Source organism: Chamaea fasciata, unplaced genomic scaffold (assembly GCF_029207755.1).
Source record: "Chamaea fasciata isolate MVZ Bird 193981 ecotype frontalis unplaced genomic scaffold, bChaFas1.0.hap1 SCAF_15, whole genome shotgun sequence".
NCBI lineage: Eukaryota > Metazoa > Chordata > Aves > Passeriformes > Sylviidae > Chamaea > Chamaea fasciata.
Genome location: NW_027094100.1, coordinates 2,397,849 through 2,414,907, shown reverse-complemented (window position 1 = coordinate 2,414,907; position 17,059 = coordinate 2,397,849). Strand labels below are relative to the sequence as shown.

General features: G+C 42.8%; 1 protein-coding gene across 2 annotated transcripts in view; it reads left to right on the top strand.

Annotated features, from left to right (window-relative positions):
• WWC1 (WW and C2 domain containing 1) overlaps nucleotides 1-17,059 on the top strand; it is a 66,277-nt gene that overhangs the window by 32,700 nt on the left and 16,518 nt on the right. For both annotated transcript variants that reach the window (XM_066196842.1, XM_066196843.1), the window contains exons 3-10: nucleotides 2,820-3,023; nucleotides 4,697-4,773; nucleotides 5,654-5,733; nucleotides 6,621-6,750; nucleotides 7,095-7,241; nucleotides 8,292-8,365; nucleotides 13,143-13,385; nucleotides 14,832-14,921. In XM_066196842.1, coding sequence (XP_066052939.1) covers nucleotides 2,820-3,023; nucleotides 4,697-4,773; nucleotides 5,654-5,733; nucleotides 6,621-6,750; nucleotides 7,095-7,241; nucleotides 8,292-8,365; nucleotides 13,143-13,385; nucleotides 14,832-14,921 — 1,045 coding nt within the window. The remainder of the gene's footprint in view (nucleotides 1-2,819; nucleotides 3,024-4,696; nucleotides 4,774-5,653; nucleotides 5,734-6,620; nucleotides 6,751-7,094; nucleotides 7,242-8,291; nucleotides 8,366-13,142; nucleotides 13,386-14,831; nucleotides 14,922-17,059) is intronic.

The following is a 17,059-nucleotide window of genomic DNA, read 5'->3' as shown; positions in this document are numbered from 1 at the left end:
AGGAAGGAACTGCTGAGGGTGGGAAGGGGATGGAGCCATGTTGGGTCTTGCTCGTACAGCACAAGTATTTGAGACTAATTATCAGAAACAAGCCCGAAGATAGACTTAAATTAAATCTAAAGCCAGGAGCCATTAAAAGAAGCAAGATGGAGAACAATTGTAACCACCTCTCTGAGGGAAAATAAATACAATTGAATTGAATTGAGCACCCAGAATATTCCTAATACAGTATTAATGCATAGCCTTGAGTGTATCTCTCTGGGAGAACTTTGGAATGTGATTTGCACAAAGAAATGCTGCTGATACAAGCATTGTAAGCCTACATTCGTCCAACATGAAGCAAGCAGATTTATTTATGACAAGCTCAACATTAAATTAGGAATTCACAAGACAACAAATGATGTAATAGCCTGCGTTTCTATAGTTCTTCCAGCTCTCTTCTGAATGTGTTTTGCATTTCTCAGTAGCTGGGGCTTAGTGAGACCCCTTGGCCAACATTTTCATTGATTGGTTTTACATGTTTGAAAACCAAAGCTCAAAGCTGCCATCGGGGTTACAGTTAGGGCCTTGATTACTGAAAAGGTTGAGGGGAATATTTAGAATAAATCTGGACACAAAGCATTTCAATACCTCAGTGTGTTGTCCATCCTCTCTGTGAGCTGTCTGCTGAGCATTCCGTGGGTCAGATTGTGTATGGCCTTGGAGTGCTTTGCCACCTCACAGATGTTCACGATTGGAGGCTTTTGCACTCTTCCTCCTTACTGCTTATAATAATTTTCCTGCAGCATCTTCCACCACCCCTCTTGGGATTATAGAAAGAATGGGCTACTAGTCTGAGGAAAAACTAGAAATAACCAGGCTTGAAGACTTGTGTTGAGGTAGAGTTATGACCCGGTGTCCTGCATCAGACTTCAAGAGCCACGGGTACTTTGCCAACATACTTTTTATGCTGGAAATTAGAGAGCCCTCAGTCGCAGTTGCTGGTGACTGTGCAGTCGTGTCCAGGGAAGCTACATGTCTGGGAATGTGGGGCAGCTCCCTGGGTAACAGCAGACTTTCCCCTTCTGGTTCAACTGTGGAGAAAAGGCAGTTGCTTCATCTGGGTGTGGGTAATGGTTATCTGGAAAATGGGATTTGGGGGCATGAATTGAGGCAGGCGCCTAGGGATTGCAGAGTCTTACACATTCTGTGTCCTCCTGATCTTTCTTCTGCTCCCTCTAAGACCACAGTGCTATCCATGAGGGCACCAGCACCTACAGCTGGCACAAACAGCTGCTTTTCCCTCGTATTATTTTGGGGCAGTTTTTTGGATCCTTGCTTTAGTATTATATCAGCTGAAATATTGCTTCTGCTTGCAGGACCTGTAAAGGACTCTGTGTTGAAATGCTTTTACAAACTATACTGGGGTTTTCTGATTGCATTTTGTGGCTTCTCCAAGTTTTGCCATGTAATTTGAAGTGCCATGTGTTCTTTTGGGTCTTGAGATATTGTTTAAACAACTTACTGCAGCAGTAGCAAATTAATTTTCTCCTCAGCATGATCATGGACAGCTTGTGAAAAGGATTGAGTGTCCATCCCTTGGGTAAACCCCTTTATTTCTAGTTCTGCTGCCAAGAATATTGTCTAACTTCTCTTCCCCACATCCTGTGTACTGCAGTGTTAGTCTTATGCCTGACTCGCTTAAGAGCTGCTCATACCTTCCACTCTGGCAGCTTTTACTAAATATTTAAAGAGGCTCTTAAGATATGCAGATTAGATTCCCACTGATAGTTTCAAGCAAGTCCTTTGTATTAATTATTCATTATGTGGTAAGTAGGCATCCTTATTCAAGCATGTTAGTTTAGACAGTTCAGAGCACTTGGTCAACTAAATATTGGAACCTGCTCCAAACAAGAACATGTAAAAGCCTTGAAATAGAAATGAAAAATGTTTTGGGCACTTCTTCACAAAGCAGAGACAAACACAGACAATAAATTTACCTTGTTAGTATCAGGACTAGCTGCATATCTGTGACCTTGCAGGTTTTTCATGATTAGAAACCTGGAAAGCAGTGTATTGGTTGTGTTGGGGTAATGGAGATGGAGGTGCTGTAACTGCTGCATTCACTATGTTACCCTAAACTCCACTTCCCATATCCTTCAGTCATTTACTGCTGTGCCTGCTTTCCCTGAAGGAAATGTTGACTCCTCTCTGAAATTCTATTCCTATAATGTCATTTAAGGTGCTTTCAGAAATTTGTGACTTAGTCAGACTTTATTTTTACTTTCCTCTGGAAACTGAGTGAGCAGGTTTTCTTTCCCCTCTGCAATAAAAGCCACTTGGCAGCCAAGGAGGACGGGCAGAGTTATAATTGCTTTCATCTTGTCAGGTGCAGTATAATGCAGTGATGTGGCAATGATATTTCTCAAAGTTTTTTTTATCGGTGAAATAGTAGAGGTATTTTATTAGTAATGCTATAAAGCTATTGCAATAAAGATAAGTCTAACAGTCAATGTCAGTATCTTAGAGCTGTGCATGCATGTTCTTGGGTGGATGTTTTTAAGAGCCAGAATCAGGGCAGCTTCAGCAGCACAGTTAGAGAGTTGTATGACAGTTCTGTAGTGAATTGTTCTATTCAGCGTGGCAGAACTCATTGGAATTCATTGTGGATCAACAATCACCTCCTTAGAAAAAATGAAAAATGTCTTTATTCAACTTTTTTATTACAGGGATGGGGCAAGAGACTGTTTTAAAATGTCACAAAGAGTGGAGCTTTTCCAAGCAGCAGAACAAACTTGCATCCTGTTGATCTTGCCTTCTTGTCTTGTTTTCTCTCCAAGAAACCACTCAGATAGAAGACCCTCGGGTGCAATGGCGCCGGGAGCAGGAGCACATGCTGAAGGATTACCTTGTCCTGGCCCAGGAGGCCATTGCTGCCCAGAAGGAGATCTATCAAGTCAAACAGCAGAGGCTTGAACTGGCCCAGCAGGAGTATCGGCAACTGCACGATGTTTGGGAGCACAAACTGGGCTCTCAGACCAGCTGTGAGTAGTTAGTGAGCTCTTAACCAGTGACTTCCTCAGCTGTGGACCCAGGAGGACAGTAAAAGGCATGAAGCTGCTCCTTGGATAGAGCACTGGGATGTTATACCGTGTCACTCTTCACCTTTGATCAGTTTGTTTCAGACATGGTGTCTGCCCAGCACCTGTTTGGTAGAGGCTCATTGTTATGAAACACTTCTGTGTGTGGCTCAGTCACTGGAGCCAACCTGCAGATTTTCTGCATGGGCTTCAACAAATGCTGAAACGTGGTGGTTGGCTCAGTATGAAAAAGTTAACTTTCGTGGTGTTTTCCTTGATTCCCCTGTTTAAAGTACAGAAACACAGCAAGAATGTCCATCTTGGACAGTATTCCCAGGCCCTTTTGTAGTTTTCTATCCCAGGTAGTTGAGCGATGGTCTAGTGGAGCTGAGGGTCTGTACTTTATGCCACGTTCCAAGTCACCACTGGTGGATTGCCACCACTGGTGGAAGTACAGCAGTTTGTGCTCCATATTCCGTGTCACACACACATCAATACCAATGTCCCTTCAAGATTTGGTGCAGAAATGTTTATTTCCTCCTTACTGGTACTAGTTAGGAGCTGGAAAATGTCCAGAACAGGATTTATTTCCTGCATGTATTCCAGAATTTTTGTTATAATCCTCAGTATTGCAGATTTTCTGTGTCCTTGCCAGCCAAGAACCTCCCCGTTTCACTCTTGTGAGTTATGTGTGATGGTGGAGAATTGGAGAACTGGCTAATCCTGTGCCTGGTGTTAAAATTTTTTAATCAGTTTTCTGTCAACTGAAGGATTCTTGTTTCACAAAGGTGCTGTCCTTCATCTCTAAAGAACTGGATGTGCTCTTTTCTTAGGAGTACTCTACCCAAGCACTGGTGTTCAGAGCAGTACACTGAGAACATGAGTTACATGGGCGAGATGGGATCTGTCTTGAAAAATACAACCAAACAGAAATAACTGGAAATGCTTTCCCATGTTTTATAGGGCATAAACTGATGGCTGCAAGGATCAAAATATCTCCCTTGCCTACAGCTACCTCTAATAACATTGCACATTGGGGAGCTTCTGTACCTTCGGAGGCAAAAGGGTTTAACCGCTGCTGAGAAGAGAGTTCTGCTCTTAATGGGACATTGATTTAATCTGGTGTGACACTTTGTGTGGTTTGTCATGTCCTCAAGGCTGTGAAAAGGCTTGCATCACATTTTTTCAGTTTCTTCTCATTCTTTTCTTTGTTTCTAAACATTCAGTGGATTGTTTGCCCAATGAGGAAGTCTGAAAAAAATAATTAAGTAAACCTTCATGCAAAGCCTGTCCCTTCAGTTCTGTTAAATGCCTTTGGAAATGCAGGAAGCCACACTATTGAATGGAGTGAATGTGTTTGGGAGTTGGAGTTAAGTGTGTTAACCTGGAACAAATCCAGACTTCGGAGATGCAGGACATGCTTTGGCCCCTTCAGTCTATACTTTTTGTGGAGTACTTGACTGCACTGTTGCCTTTCCCTGTCTTTGAGCAGTGAGATGTGGAAATTGGGTAACAGACCAGCAATGTGTGGGTGTCTGGTTGTATAGGAGTGATGGGAGACCTCGATCTGTGGTGGGGCTGGTGAAGGTGTAGGGAGGAAGGCAGAGGTGCTAAACTGGCTGCTGTATTTGTTCCAGTGCTTTCTGGCTCCTCGTCAAGTTCCAAGTATGACCCCGAGATCCTTAAAGCAGAGATTGCTACTACAAAATCCAGGGTGAGTAGTACAAACAGACCTTTGCTTGCCCTGAGTAATGTTCGGATATTTCCAGACCTCATGGCAAATACTGAAAGGAGATGCCAAAGCAGTTGGAAGAGCTAATGTTGCCATTTAGGAGGTCATTTATCAGAATTTTCTAACGTTGCAAGTTCTTAGGAATTTGAAACAGACTTTTTTTTTACCCCGTAGACTTTAGCCTGGCTTGGCAGCTGGCAGTACAGGATGGCTGTGGGATGTGGAGCTGCATGCTGGCTCCTCCAGAGCTGGAGAGCTGCGGGTCCTCCCCAGGGACTGGCAGCTGTTTTGTGCAGGGCTTGGTGCAGGCTGTCAGCAGGGGAGGGTGTGCTCTCATGCAGAGCTCACTTTGGGAGGAAGAAAGGACTAAAGTAAAGTAGGTCAGTGTGGCCTCTGTGGAGGAATATAAACCAGCAAGCTGTAGGGTCAGTGGATTTACAGTATGGATTATCATCCTGCTGTGTTGCTCGTGCAGTGGGGCCTTTTCATTGGGGAGCTTGGAGGGTGGCATCAGTTCTGATGCTTAGCAGTCTTTTGAATGACTGGGAAGGTTTTAAACATTTCTGAGCAAAGTTGACATTTGTTCCATTGCTGTCTTTTTTTGAATGTTTCTCAACTTTTCCACTTACATGGCTGGAATTTCCCTTGAGCCCCTTGTTAAGAGGTGTAATAATAGCAGCTGCTGGATAAAGTCCTGATGAGGAGGCAGTCAGGTCTGTTTGCTGCTCTTGAGATGAGCTGATTGCCTGGAAAGTTTGTTTAGAGTACTGTCTACGCTGAATAAGTTTTGAATTGAATGGGTAGTGCTGTACCTAAACACTCATATAAAATAGCATTCTAAAAATGTGCCACCTTGCTGCAGGTTAATAAACTCAAGAGAGAAGTAGCTCACATGAAGCAGGAGCTCCAGTACAAAGAGCACGGATTTCAAACACTGAAGAAGTAAGTGTGTTCTCAAGATTTATTTTTTTTTTTCAGAACATCTCTGGCTTGCAATGCATCCCCCACTACATTTATAAATAGCTGCCTAAATAACACAAGCAGAAATATGCTGCTGATGATATCTTTAGGCTTCAAGCAGTACACAGCCGTGGGGGAGTTCTCTCAAATCAGTGCCTGTGTGGGATTGACCACATTAGAACTGACTTCATGGCAAAGAGGTTTTGAACCAGGATCTCGTCAGTTAACTGATAGTCTGTTTTACTCGGTATTGCTCAGTTTGGATGACACTACAGCCCATTGCCTTAATTATAAGAGCCATTGATTTAGGGCACTGAGGAAAAACTGGAGGTGGAGTGGAAAGGGACGAAAAGCTTCAGGTACCTGCCTTTGTGTGACTAGACATCTGGCATCTCTTAGATAAATATTTATTATAAGGGTCAACATGGTAGAATTCCTTGGCAAAAAGGGAAGGGTGAGGTGGCTTGTAATTAGGTTGTGCAAGCAAATACATCTGTGCATGGGAGACTGTGCCTGGTTTTGAAATCATGACTGAAAATAAGGTGATTCTCCTAGATGGCTAAGCTGATCCTCTCTAGGTTAGGAAGACTGCTGCCCTAACACACTGTTTTGGGGGATTTATGTGCACCTTTGTCCTCCCTAAGGAGTCAAAGAGATGATGATACTGCTGAAATCAGAGTTCTGAAGCTTAAGGTGCTGCTGAGTAGAGTAACTTAGGCAGTGGGGAGACAGATCCTTTGTTCCTTCTGTTGTCCTTTGGAATGTGTTTTTGTTAAAAATTCGTGTCAAGATGCATACATGCAAGATGATCCAATTAATGGATGTTATTAAGTGTTAGCTTACTGGGTTTTTTTTTAATTTCTATACAGAATTGACATGAAAATGTCTGATACTCAAGGTGGCTACAAACTTGATGAGGCACAAGCCATTTTAAGTGAAATGAAAGCTCTCAAGAAGGCCATCACGTCAGGGGAGAAGGAAAAACAAGACCTCATTCAGGTATTGAAACAAGATGACTTTATAGCATTCTGGGTCACCATTGCTAGAAGATTGAAATTCTGAGAAGTAATTAAAGGATTTTATATTTCAGATACGTAATTGAGGTTTTTATTAGCATAAACTAGTTCTGTGTTGTGGTTGGACCACAGCTTCTGCAGTTCTTCAGATGCTGGAAACGAGAAATACAAAACACAGTCCAGCCATGCCTGACCTCGAGTTTGCAGAGTCTGAGTGGGCACAGCAGACATGGTCACATCTGAGTCATGGGGTTAGGCTAAAGTTATGTAGCTGCTGAGGTACTTTGGGCAGAAGTGAGCTCACCTCATGATTTTTTGTGCTTTTAGAGCTTAGCCAGGTTAAAAGACAGCTTTGTGAATGACAGAGGATCCCAGTCAGACCTGTGGGCCAGCAGCATGTCTGTGGAAAGCTCCAGCCCGCTGCTCCCCCGGCAGTACCTGGACGTCAGCTCCCAGACAGATGTTTCAGGAAATGTGAGTAATGTGTGCCAAGCCTTGTGCACATGGAGACATTCCTCTAAGCTGTGTGTAGAACTACCTCACCGTGAGTTTCCAAGCATAGACAAGTTTCTGTGAAATCATAACTTCTCCTGGTTTAAACTGCAGTGTGACTTAGTTTTTGTGTGCAGTGTTAATGTATCTCTAAGGGCAATCTGATGTTTCCCCACACTGACTGTATCAGAGCAACCCAGGCAGGAATAAAAGGGAAGGAAGTTTGACTTAGCCTGTAGGTGTAGCTTCTTGTGATACAAATACTCCCTTAGCTCTTTTATAGCAAGTTATGAGATAAAAACATTCAGCAGGTCTGTATGGGCTAAGCTCCAGTGAGGATTCTCCCCCTAAGAGTGTTTGGCTTTCACTGGGTTACAGGTGAGAACAACAACTTATTTGCAGATCTTTTGATGCCACCAAAGTTGTAGTGCTCACAAACCTTCAGTCCCACACGTGCATGGAGATCAGAAGTGTCAGGTTGGTCCCAGCATTGGTAAGGACTCAATCAGTGCTGGGGTACATCTTATTTCTCACAGAGCCTCTCCTGTGAACCTTTACTTAAAGGTTTGCAGCCACTTTCAGTCAGGGCCACACATGTCAGTAAAGATCTGCAGATTTTGGCGTGATGGGATGTCCCTTGTCTTTAAGACTTTACATCCAAAGCAAGATGTCATCCAAACCAAAACGCAATGCAGCACTTAAGGATGCAAAGATCATTTAAGAAGAAGGATTGCAAAGGTATTTGTGTGTTCACAGAAATAGAAGCCCAAGACGAATGTGGTTTTCTCTTCTTTCTAGGCCAGAAGGGACCTTTGAATCTTATCGGGGTTTAAGTATTTGAAGGAATCATGAACAATGTATTTAAACGCAGCATGTTCCTGTTCTGTGATTGGTTTAACTAGGAAATGACTGACAAGATCTAGTGTCACTTGTAGTGTCATAAGATCTAGTGTCTAGTGTCACATTGTCAGTGTGAAGGAAATACCAAAGAGGAGTGGCTCCTGAGTTGCTGATTTGATGTTTTTGTCTCAGTTCATTGGCAGCAGCAGTAACCAGCTGGCCGAGAAGGTGCGACTACGGCTGCAGTATGAAGAGGCAAAGAGAAGGTAATTCTTTGGCCCGTTGCCCTTTTTGGTTGTCACACAGCTCATTCTAAGTCTCACTAAAAGAGGTGCCACCAGACTGAAACCCAGCATTGCTGCTAAATAAATGTGGTAATTTCTGAGTCAGTTGGATTTTTTCGCCAGTGTTATCTTTCAAGAAATAAACAACCATCCTAGAAATTACTAAGGCATGACTGAATACATGAAGAATTCTGTCTGGCCACACCTGTGGGGAATAAGTGGTTCTGCTACCTGTTGCCAGTGCTTCCCCATTCCTAATAAGGAGACTGTACTGCAAGGCATCTCCTTACCTTATTCGAAATGAATGAATGCTTGCATGCCTAAGTGTGATAAGAAGAAATGTATGTTGTGTTAACACCTTCCATGGTGTTATATGATCAATGGCTGCAATTCCAGAGCTTATCTGTAAGAATGTAAGTGTGCACCTTTGCCCTCTGATCTCAGATGAATGAAGAATAGATTTTTAAAAAAATGTATCTACTTAACAGGCCAATTTAAGCAAAAGCTTTTCAGGATTTACTTTTTAATAGATAATAGCTAACGCAACTGTGTAGTTAAATGAAAAACCACCAAGAATTATTTTTTAGACTTTGGCTGACCTCGTCTTTGTTCAGTGATGTAACCATTGCTGGGGGTGACTTTCTTCACTTCTAACTGCTCTAGAGGGACTTTGCAACTCCAGAATAACAAAGTTCAGGTGCGTGGTACAATCTGTGCTTGGGCGAAGAGAAGGCTTTTTCTCCAGCCTCTGGTTAGAAATAAGAGCCTTAAGGCTGAGGTTGCTCATAATGCTCTCATTTTGGTGTACTGGCATGGCCAGTAGGCCATATTTCTCAGTGGCATAAAATTTGATCTGTGTCTGTGGCAGTTGTCAAAAACTGTGTGCCCAACTTTTGACACGAATTTGTACTTCTTTTCTTAGGTGGAGCAATTTTATCAGGACTGTTTATTTTGCCAGTCCAAGACTTGCCAAACTGCCTTGACATTCAAATCATTCAGTGACTTTTAAAAGCAACATTAAAAATACCATTCCTTCAGATGCAGTGGTTAATTTGGAAGTGTTAAAATTGCCTTTTACTTTGAGGATTTGCTGAAGGCTTCAATTTCATTCACACTGACTTTACACATTCAGATTGAGGAGAAATACTCTTCCTTTATCCTGTATCTTTTCCAAGGAGGGGCAAGTGAGAACATATTTAATATGCTCCTTATAAAGAGAGATGATAACTTTATAAAGACAGCACTGTAGTTCATTTGAAGTGATGATGAGGGGCATACAATACACCTTGCAGTTAAAGAAGACTTGCAGCTCATACCCCATGTTTATCTTGTGTTATCTATAGGCTTTTCTCAAAGTTTAAAAAACATTATCATGAAGAAAGATGGATCTAAATGGACATGAATAGTTAATGCTAAAATGAAAAGATCTCCAGCTATCAAAGCACTGTGGTTTTGGCACAGTATTTAGTAGGAGCTGCAGAAACAAATACCTCGACTGGTTTAGAGCTGGAACAATACTATGGATATAGTGACTCACAAGGAACCTTCTGTTCCTGTGAAAATTCTTCCTTGTGATGTTAGAAGTGTTTCCTGTCCCCACATCAGCATTAAAATGTTCCAAAAACACAATAGAAGACTGAGTACTTTGCCCACGCACGTACTGTGAAGGAACCAAGTGATGGAAATGCATGTGTTATATTAGCTCTGCAGTATCTGGAAAGGTGACATTTAACGTTTGAAATCAAGATGGTCCCACATTAATTACTTTAGAACTACTAGATCTGTAAGGGGCTGGTGCTTTAGAAAGCAGGCTCTGGCAGACACTGTTTGTACCATCACTGTGGACCAGACTAAAAGCTCAGATGTGGGTGAATATCTGAACTTCACCGCAGCAGAACTGCCAGGACCCAGTTCCCTTCCCCACCACTATGTCCTTTCCTGTCACAGCTCAGGCAGACAACAGATCCCTAGAGCAGATAATACAAAACCCAAAAAAAGACACGGGGTGGCTGCAGTGACTAACCTTTGGCTTAATTATATTCAAAACTGATAATGGATATCATGTCAAAAAGGTTGTCATTGCTACATGTCAGCGAGGAGATAGCTGCTGCAGCATAAACGTAATCAGAGATGCAACTGAATTATGTTGTACTATTCCAGACATGTAGCAGTAACTCAGTTGTGTAGCACTTGCACCCTGCACTGTTCTAATTTCTTCAGCAGTTAAACTTTCGGCTTGGGTTCTTTGTGACTGGTGGTAACTCAGGGATTTTAGAAGTATGGTTTTTTAATCTCCTAAAATGCAATATTTTAATGGCACATTAAGCAACACTACAACGATGGTGGGTATTTGACTGGTCAGTTTTTAAACTACACCTCCCACTTGGTTTTGTTTTGTTGTTGTTTTTTTTTCTCAAGAACAGAAGCTTATCTGATACAGGATTGTTAATTACTGGTTGTAGATACACATCTTATGTTCCTGTGGAGATGCATGTGCTCTGAACAATCTCCAGAGAGACTGAAAATTTTACGTGCTATGCCTGTGTTGCATAATAATAGAAAGTACTAACTTTCCCTAATTAACAAAAAAGACCCTTGTTATGACGATGAATGAATCATCTAAGTGCTTTTTCTAGGCAGAAAGACAACAATTAAATAAAGCTTGAGCTTCCTGTAGTGTATTTGTTCAGTCTGGTGGCCATTCTGAGAGGTGGTGTGACCCGAGGCCAGCGTTGCAAGCCCAGCCTGGCTCGGCAGCGGTGCAGTTCAGGCTCAGGCAGTGAATTCTGAAGGGCTGGAGTGTTCAGCCAAGTGCAGACCTTCTGCAACGAGTTTCCTTTGTGTTGGTGCTGTTTTATTGGAAAAACAGAATAATAAACCTCCTTCTGACTGAGAAGGAGGACAATTACAATCAAAGACCAAAGGTAAAACTGGAGGGTAGTTTAACAAAGCTTTCAGGCTCGGAAATGCATAGAGAACAAATTCCAGTGGAAAAGCCATAGCCATGCAAATGTATGCCAAAAGTGATCAGATTTATGCCAGCCAATCCTCTTAGACTCATATCCCTTCAAAATGCACAGAGGAATTCTTGGATTATGAATTAATGCCACTGTTAATTCTTCGTTGGAGCACAGTATTGCACTTAATCAGGCACTCAAAAACAAAACAGCTCCTAAGACGACCTAAAAATAGTTGAGCTGAATATCTATCAATTATGGAACTTCATTAGAGTAAGCAACCTGCTGTGGGAAATGGGTTTACAGAAAGTGATGCTTCTCTTCAGAAAGGTGATCTCATGTCTGTCTCCTGTGATGGTGGAGGCAGGTCAGTGTGTGTGAGCCTAATCCTTCACAGGGTCTCTTGGGGCTCCAGTTGCTCTTGGCCTCTGGAGCTTGGAAGACAAAGCTTTATTCTTCAAGGCCATTCAGCAGCCTTGTAGCTGCTGCTGCCCAGATCTGCATCGTACTGCCTACTCTACACACTTTGATTTTGCTGGTTGGCACTGAGTTTGCTCTGTGCCTGCCTGTGTGCTGGTTTGCTGCAGGAAGCACACACCATCCTCTTCACTTCTGCAGCATAAACCAGATTCTAGAGACATGAATCCAGATCAGTACCTGTAACTATTTGCTGTGCCCGATTTAAGCCTGTCACCAGATCGCAAAGCCCTTTTCAAAGGGAGAAGCATACTGGACATTCATTTTACATGTCACTTCCATTTCTTATGTATTTGCTAAATCTGAATGAGGGATTCACCTGAGTCCATCACATGAAGGGGCACATATGCCTTGCCTCTCTGATGTTCGCTCAGGTGAATTTTTTTTTGCAGATATCTTGCAAAATACTTTTTCTCCTTGTTTGCATTCTAAGTCTTTCAATTTGTTTTCATCCTGGCCCATTCTGTCCTTCCCATTCCCTGCTTCCCACTTCATTTTTTGGATTGTGTGAGTTCAGAAACACAGGTCCTTGGTAATCCTAATTCAGATTTATCTGTACTATTGTTTCGCATCAAACTACCATGATCAGCCTCTCAGGTCTCGAAGAGTTGTAGGTTAGTGAGTGCAAAGGAGGCAGCTTCCTTTGGGAAGACAGACATTTCTACTTCTCTCTTTATGTTGTTGCATTGCAAAGCTGACCATTTGTGGACCTAACTGAGCAGGTCGGATATTTGGGAAATTGGGAACAGGCAGATATTTGGGGTGAGCAGCCTCCTTACCTGCCACAAGCTGTGCTCTCCTCCTCTGTCAATCAAAGCTCTTGCTAAATTCTACGTCTGTATTGCTGTTGCTTTTAGTCATTATCTTCCTCCCTGAGCTGATGAGGTGCTGAAGGAGTGGTGATGCAAGCTTTCAGCTGAAATCTGGAATGATGCCTCTAATGAAAATAGGCTTTGATTCTGGTGCAAATAAGCAGCTCTGGATTTTGGTAGGGTCACATTCCCTGTCCAACTCCTCACATCCTCAAGTGCAGGTTGCACCAGAAGTAGTGTAGCTCCTTAGCGTGTCCAGAATGCTTACTGCTGAGTCAACAGGTGGATTCTTGCAGTAGCAGCATGGAGGTGTGATTAACTTCCTCATTGTAAAGACAGAAAAAGAGTTTCTAAGCTTTTGACTGACCACTGATCTTTATATGAATCGTATACAGAGAGTACACAGCGCCTTCCTCAGGGCTCTGGAAGATGTCGGTGATGATGCACCTCTGCATGTCTGGAGCAGGCACTCCTCGGGGAATAACTGCATTATTTTTTTTTTTCCCTCTGCAGAATAGCAAACCTGAAAATCCAACTGGCCAAGCTTGACAGCGAGGCCTGGCCTGGCGTGCTGGACTCCGAGCGGGACCGCCTGATACTGATTAATGAGAAGGAGGAGCTCTTAAAAGAAATGCGATTTATTAGCCCCAGGAAATGGACTCGAGGAGAGGTGGAGAGGCTGGAGACAGAGAGGAGGCGCCTGGAGGAAGACCTTCAGGCTGCTAGAGACACTCAGAGCAAAGCTCTCACTGAGAGGTGGGTTAGTGGGCACAGGGCAGTGCCTTTTTGGACAAGAGGTAACTAGGAGCAAGCAGCAGCATCCCCTGGCTGACTGCCCACAGCAGTGCCCTCACATTCCCAGGACACTCCAGTCAGAAAGCTTCTGAACTCATCTCCCAAACAGCCCATCTGCAAGTCTGACTGTGCGAGTGGGGAAAGGTGGCTGTGCCTACAGTGGATCCTTTATGGGGATGGAAAGAATGCTGAAAATAGCCCAGTGCAGTGTTAGTGTAGTGTAACATTTCTGTATGCAGCCAGCACCTCACAGCAGCTTCTACGCTTGCTGTGCAGTCTGGGCCTTGGTAAATGTCAGCAGATGGAATTTTAAATTTCTTAAATTTGCTGTTTGTTCTGAGCATCCTTGTATGTGATTCCTGTAGGATCTGGTATTTGACAGGGCTGTGGGGCTTGCAGGGAATATCCTGTGAATCTAAACTAGCTGAAAAAAAGGCCAACTTTCTTCCCTAATTTTACCTGTGTTGCAGGGGGAGATCTCACGGGAATGTGCAGTGAGGATGAATACTGCATTAGGCATGGCCTACAGGTGTTTCGCAGTCTGGATGTATTAATGAGGGTGGCTCAGCAGTGTTTCTGGTAGCTGCAGTCTCTTGAACATATATGGAGTAGGCACACTGCATTCACTCTCTCTTTGGCTCTGTATTTTCATTTTCTTCTACACGATCAACGTCCAGATGACACCAGTTTTCTACATAGGCTTTTCGTGGTTTTTATCATGCTGGAAAAAATGTAAATGTCTTGGCCATGACACTTCTACCTGCCTCAAGTACCTGTGGTTTGACAAAGGGTTCTGGTCTTGCCATAAGGTGAACACCTTCATTTGGGATTTTTGGGAATATGGTCACGTTCTAGAGTGCCAAAGACATCATACATTTATGGGGAAGGATTTTGTGTCCAGAGGCCTGTTCAGTTAGGGTGGGAGCACCCATGTGCACATGTGTTTGTCTCAAACCAACTCAGGTGGGAAATAAAGCTGAGATGCTGCTAAAGCAAATAATGTTAAACTGTAATGAGATGGTTAATAACTAAATCAAGTGACCCTTAATCATCCATAAACTTTAGTGGAAGGAAATGAAAACGTTTATACTTTTATTAGCACAGTAACTATAGGAATGCAATAGTGTATAGTGAGTAAAATCTGCCCAGCTCTTTTGAGGCCTAATCCTAGAAACATGAACTTTTATGGTACCAGCTGTAATTATTTTCTTTTGTGAATATTTTCAGGACTGAGTTCTGCATTTTTAAAGTTTTTTAAGCTACTAAACGCCTACACATCTTGACCAAATTCTGTCCTGTGTGTTCCTATCGACTTTTGTAGTCAAAAAAGTAGATTTTTTTCCTCTGCTCCGTATTTAAAATAGAAAATGCTGCTTTAGCTCATCTCTTTCTTCGATCTTCTCTTAGATTGAAGTTGAACAGCAAAAGAAATCAGCTTGTCCGAGAGCTGGAGGAAACCACACGGTTGGTTGCCATGCTGCACACCCAGCTGAAGAGGTAGGTGGCCCTTTCCAGAGGCTGTGGTTGCTTTTGCTGCACATTGTGCCCGCTGCCTTTCTCTGCCAACAATTCCAGCTCCCAGCTGAGGGCTGAAAGGCTTTTCAGACCCAGCAGTGACCTAAGGCCCCTGTGTAGTCAGGGGAAGGAGAAGCCTTAGGATCTTAGGTTGGTTTAGATGGGCACTTTTCAAAGGGCTGCACAACCTCCTGGTGGTGCCTCTGTCTCACAGCAGGAATTTGCACAGTCCCTTCTATTCAGTAATATTTAGGTGACTAGGGATAGCTGAGATTTATTCACTGAAGTTTGAATTACTGAAGTATTACATTAATAAAGTATATTAAAGAACAGCTTAATGGACAGAAAGTGGAGTGAATCTTACTAATGCAACTACACATTAATGCGTCAATGGTCATATTTCTCTTAATTCCAAGTGTGCTGTTGCTTGCAATGTGGTCGATATATAGAGATATCCCTGAATCTGTTGTGGTTCACGTGGTGTAAAGAATGGCTTCTAGTTCAGGCTGTAGTTTTGCCATTTCCAGACTAATGCATGACTGCAGGCACTAAGGCCAAATCATTTTGCTGAAACTGTATTTTTATCATTCTGATAGCAAGAAAGTTTGGTGGGGTTTTTGTTTGGTTGAGGTTTTTTCCTGCCAGTGTGTACTGAATTTACTCTGTTTGTAGCTTCTGCTCCACTTGGATTCTGTTTCATTTTGTGAAGATGACACCGAAAAGACTGGAAAGAATCATAGTGCAAGACTGACATGTAAATAAGCCAGCATGGAGAATAGCTATCTGTGAGGCTTTTATGCAGTGGAAATGCATCATATTTTCATTTCACCTAGCTGATTAGGGATCTTTTGAGGTGACCAAGAAGCATGTGAAACTAATTTCTTCCTAACCGTGTGCCCAGTGTTCTTGGCATGCTCCTTCATAAGAATAAGTGTTTGTTATTAACCCCATAATGCAAAATGTCTGGCATTCAAAGGCATGTACAACAGGAAGTGGAGCCCAGATTTTTGATAGGGAAAAGATTGATTTAAAACCCCTCCCTTTTCATAGTGCACTGAAAAGCTGCAATTTCATTAGGCTTCAACAGATGTGTATATACTGCCAATATGCAAAGACATCTATCAGAAGCTTTTTTGAACAAATGTGATGCAGTGCGCATCTGTCGGAAGACATTTCCTGCCAAAATTATACTAAATACAGCATACTTGCCTTCTTCTCATGAGGTCATGGACATAATTATACAAATGTAGCTTCCAGCTTTTACCCTATAAATAATAAATAAGGGATTATTAGGCTTATTAATATCTCACTGTTTTTCAGTGGGGCAACTTAAGCCACTTATACATATTCAGAAATTTTTCAGTAGCTAATCCCTATCTCAAGTGAGGGTCAGTAATGACCAAGGTCTTCAATATGCAGAGCAGGAGTGTTGGTTTAAATGGAATTTCTAGAGATGGTACATGTTGTAGTCACTGCTGGAATACTGGGTCTCCTGGGCAGAAAACTGTGCTGTGGTGTCTGGACTTTCTCATCTGAACAGACTTGTATGCAGCACCTGCTTAAAATTAATTTTGTTGTCAGTTCTTTTCTGAACCTAGAACTCCAGGGATAAATAAGGTGGTGTGAATTGATTTCACAGCCCTGCCCCAACTTTTTCCCTTGCTCTCTTGGCCCTGGATCCCATGTAGCAGTCTTTCACATGGATAAATCCTGCCAGCTTTCTGGGAACTGCTGGCTGCTGTGATCTCTGAGGGCCAGTTCCAGGCAGCTGTGATATTGCCTTTTGGCTGCAGGTCCAAGATTGAGGCAAATGCAAGAAAAAATTCCGTATGGTCAGACAGTTCATTGCAATAACTTCATCTTCTTGCATGGGCCTTGCTGGCTTTTGCGGTCTGCTTTGGAGATTAACAGGAGCCATAGGGACTTTCCAGAGAGATGTGGGAGGAGGGGGATGGCACTAATTTTAATTGGTCTGACACTGTTCATTAGAGTTGTTTTGGCTAAACAAGGACTCTCAGGAGTCTGATGTGGTGAGTAGGAAAAGGTGTACGATTGATGCTGTTTCACCAAGCAGTGACCCACCGTTCCTGCTGCGTAGACTGTGGTTCTGGATTGCTCTG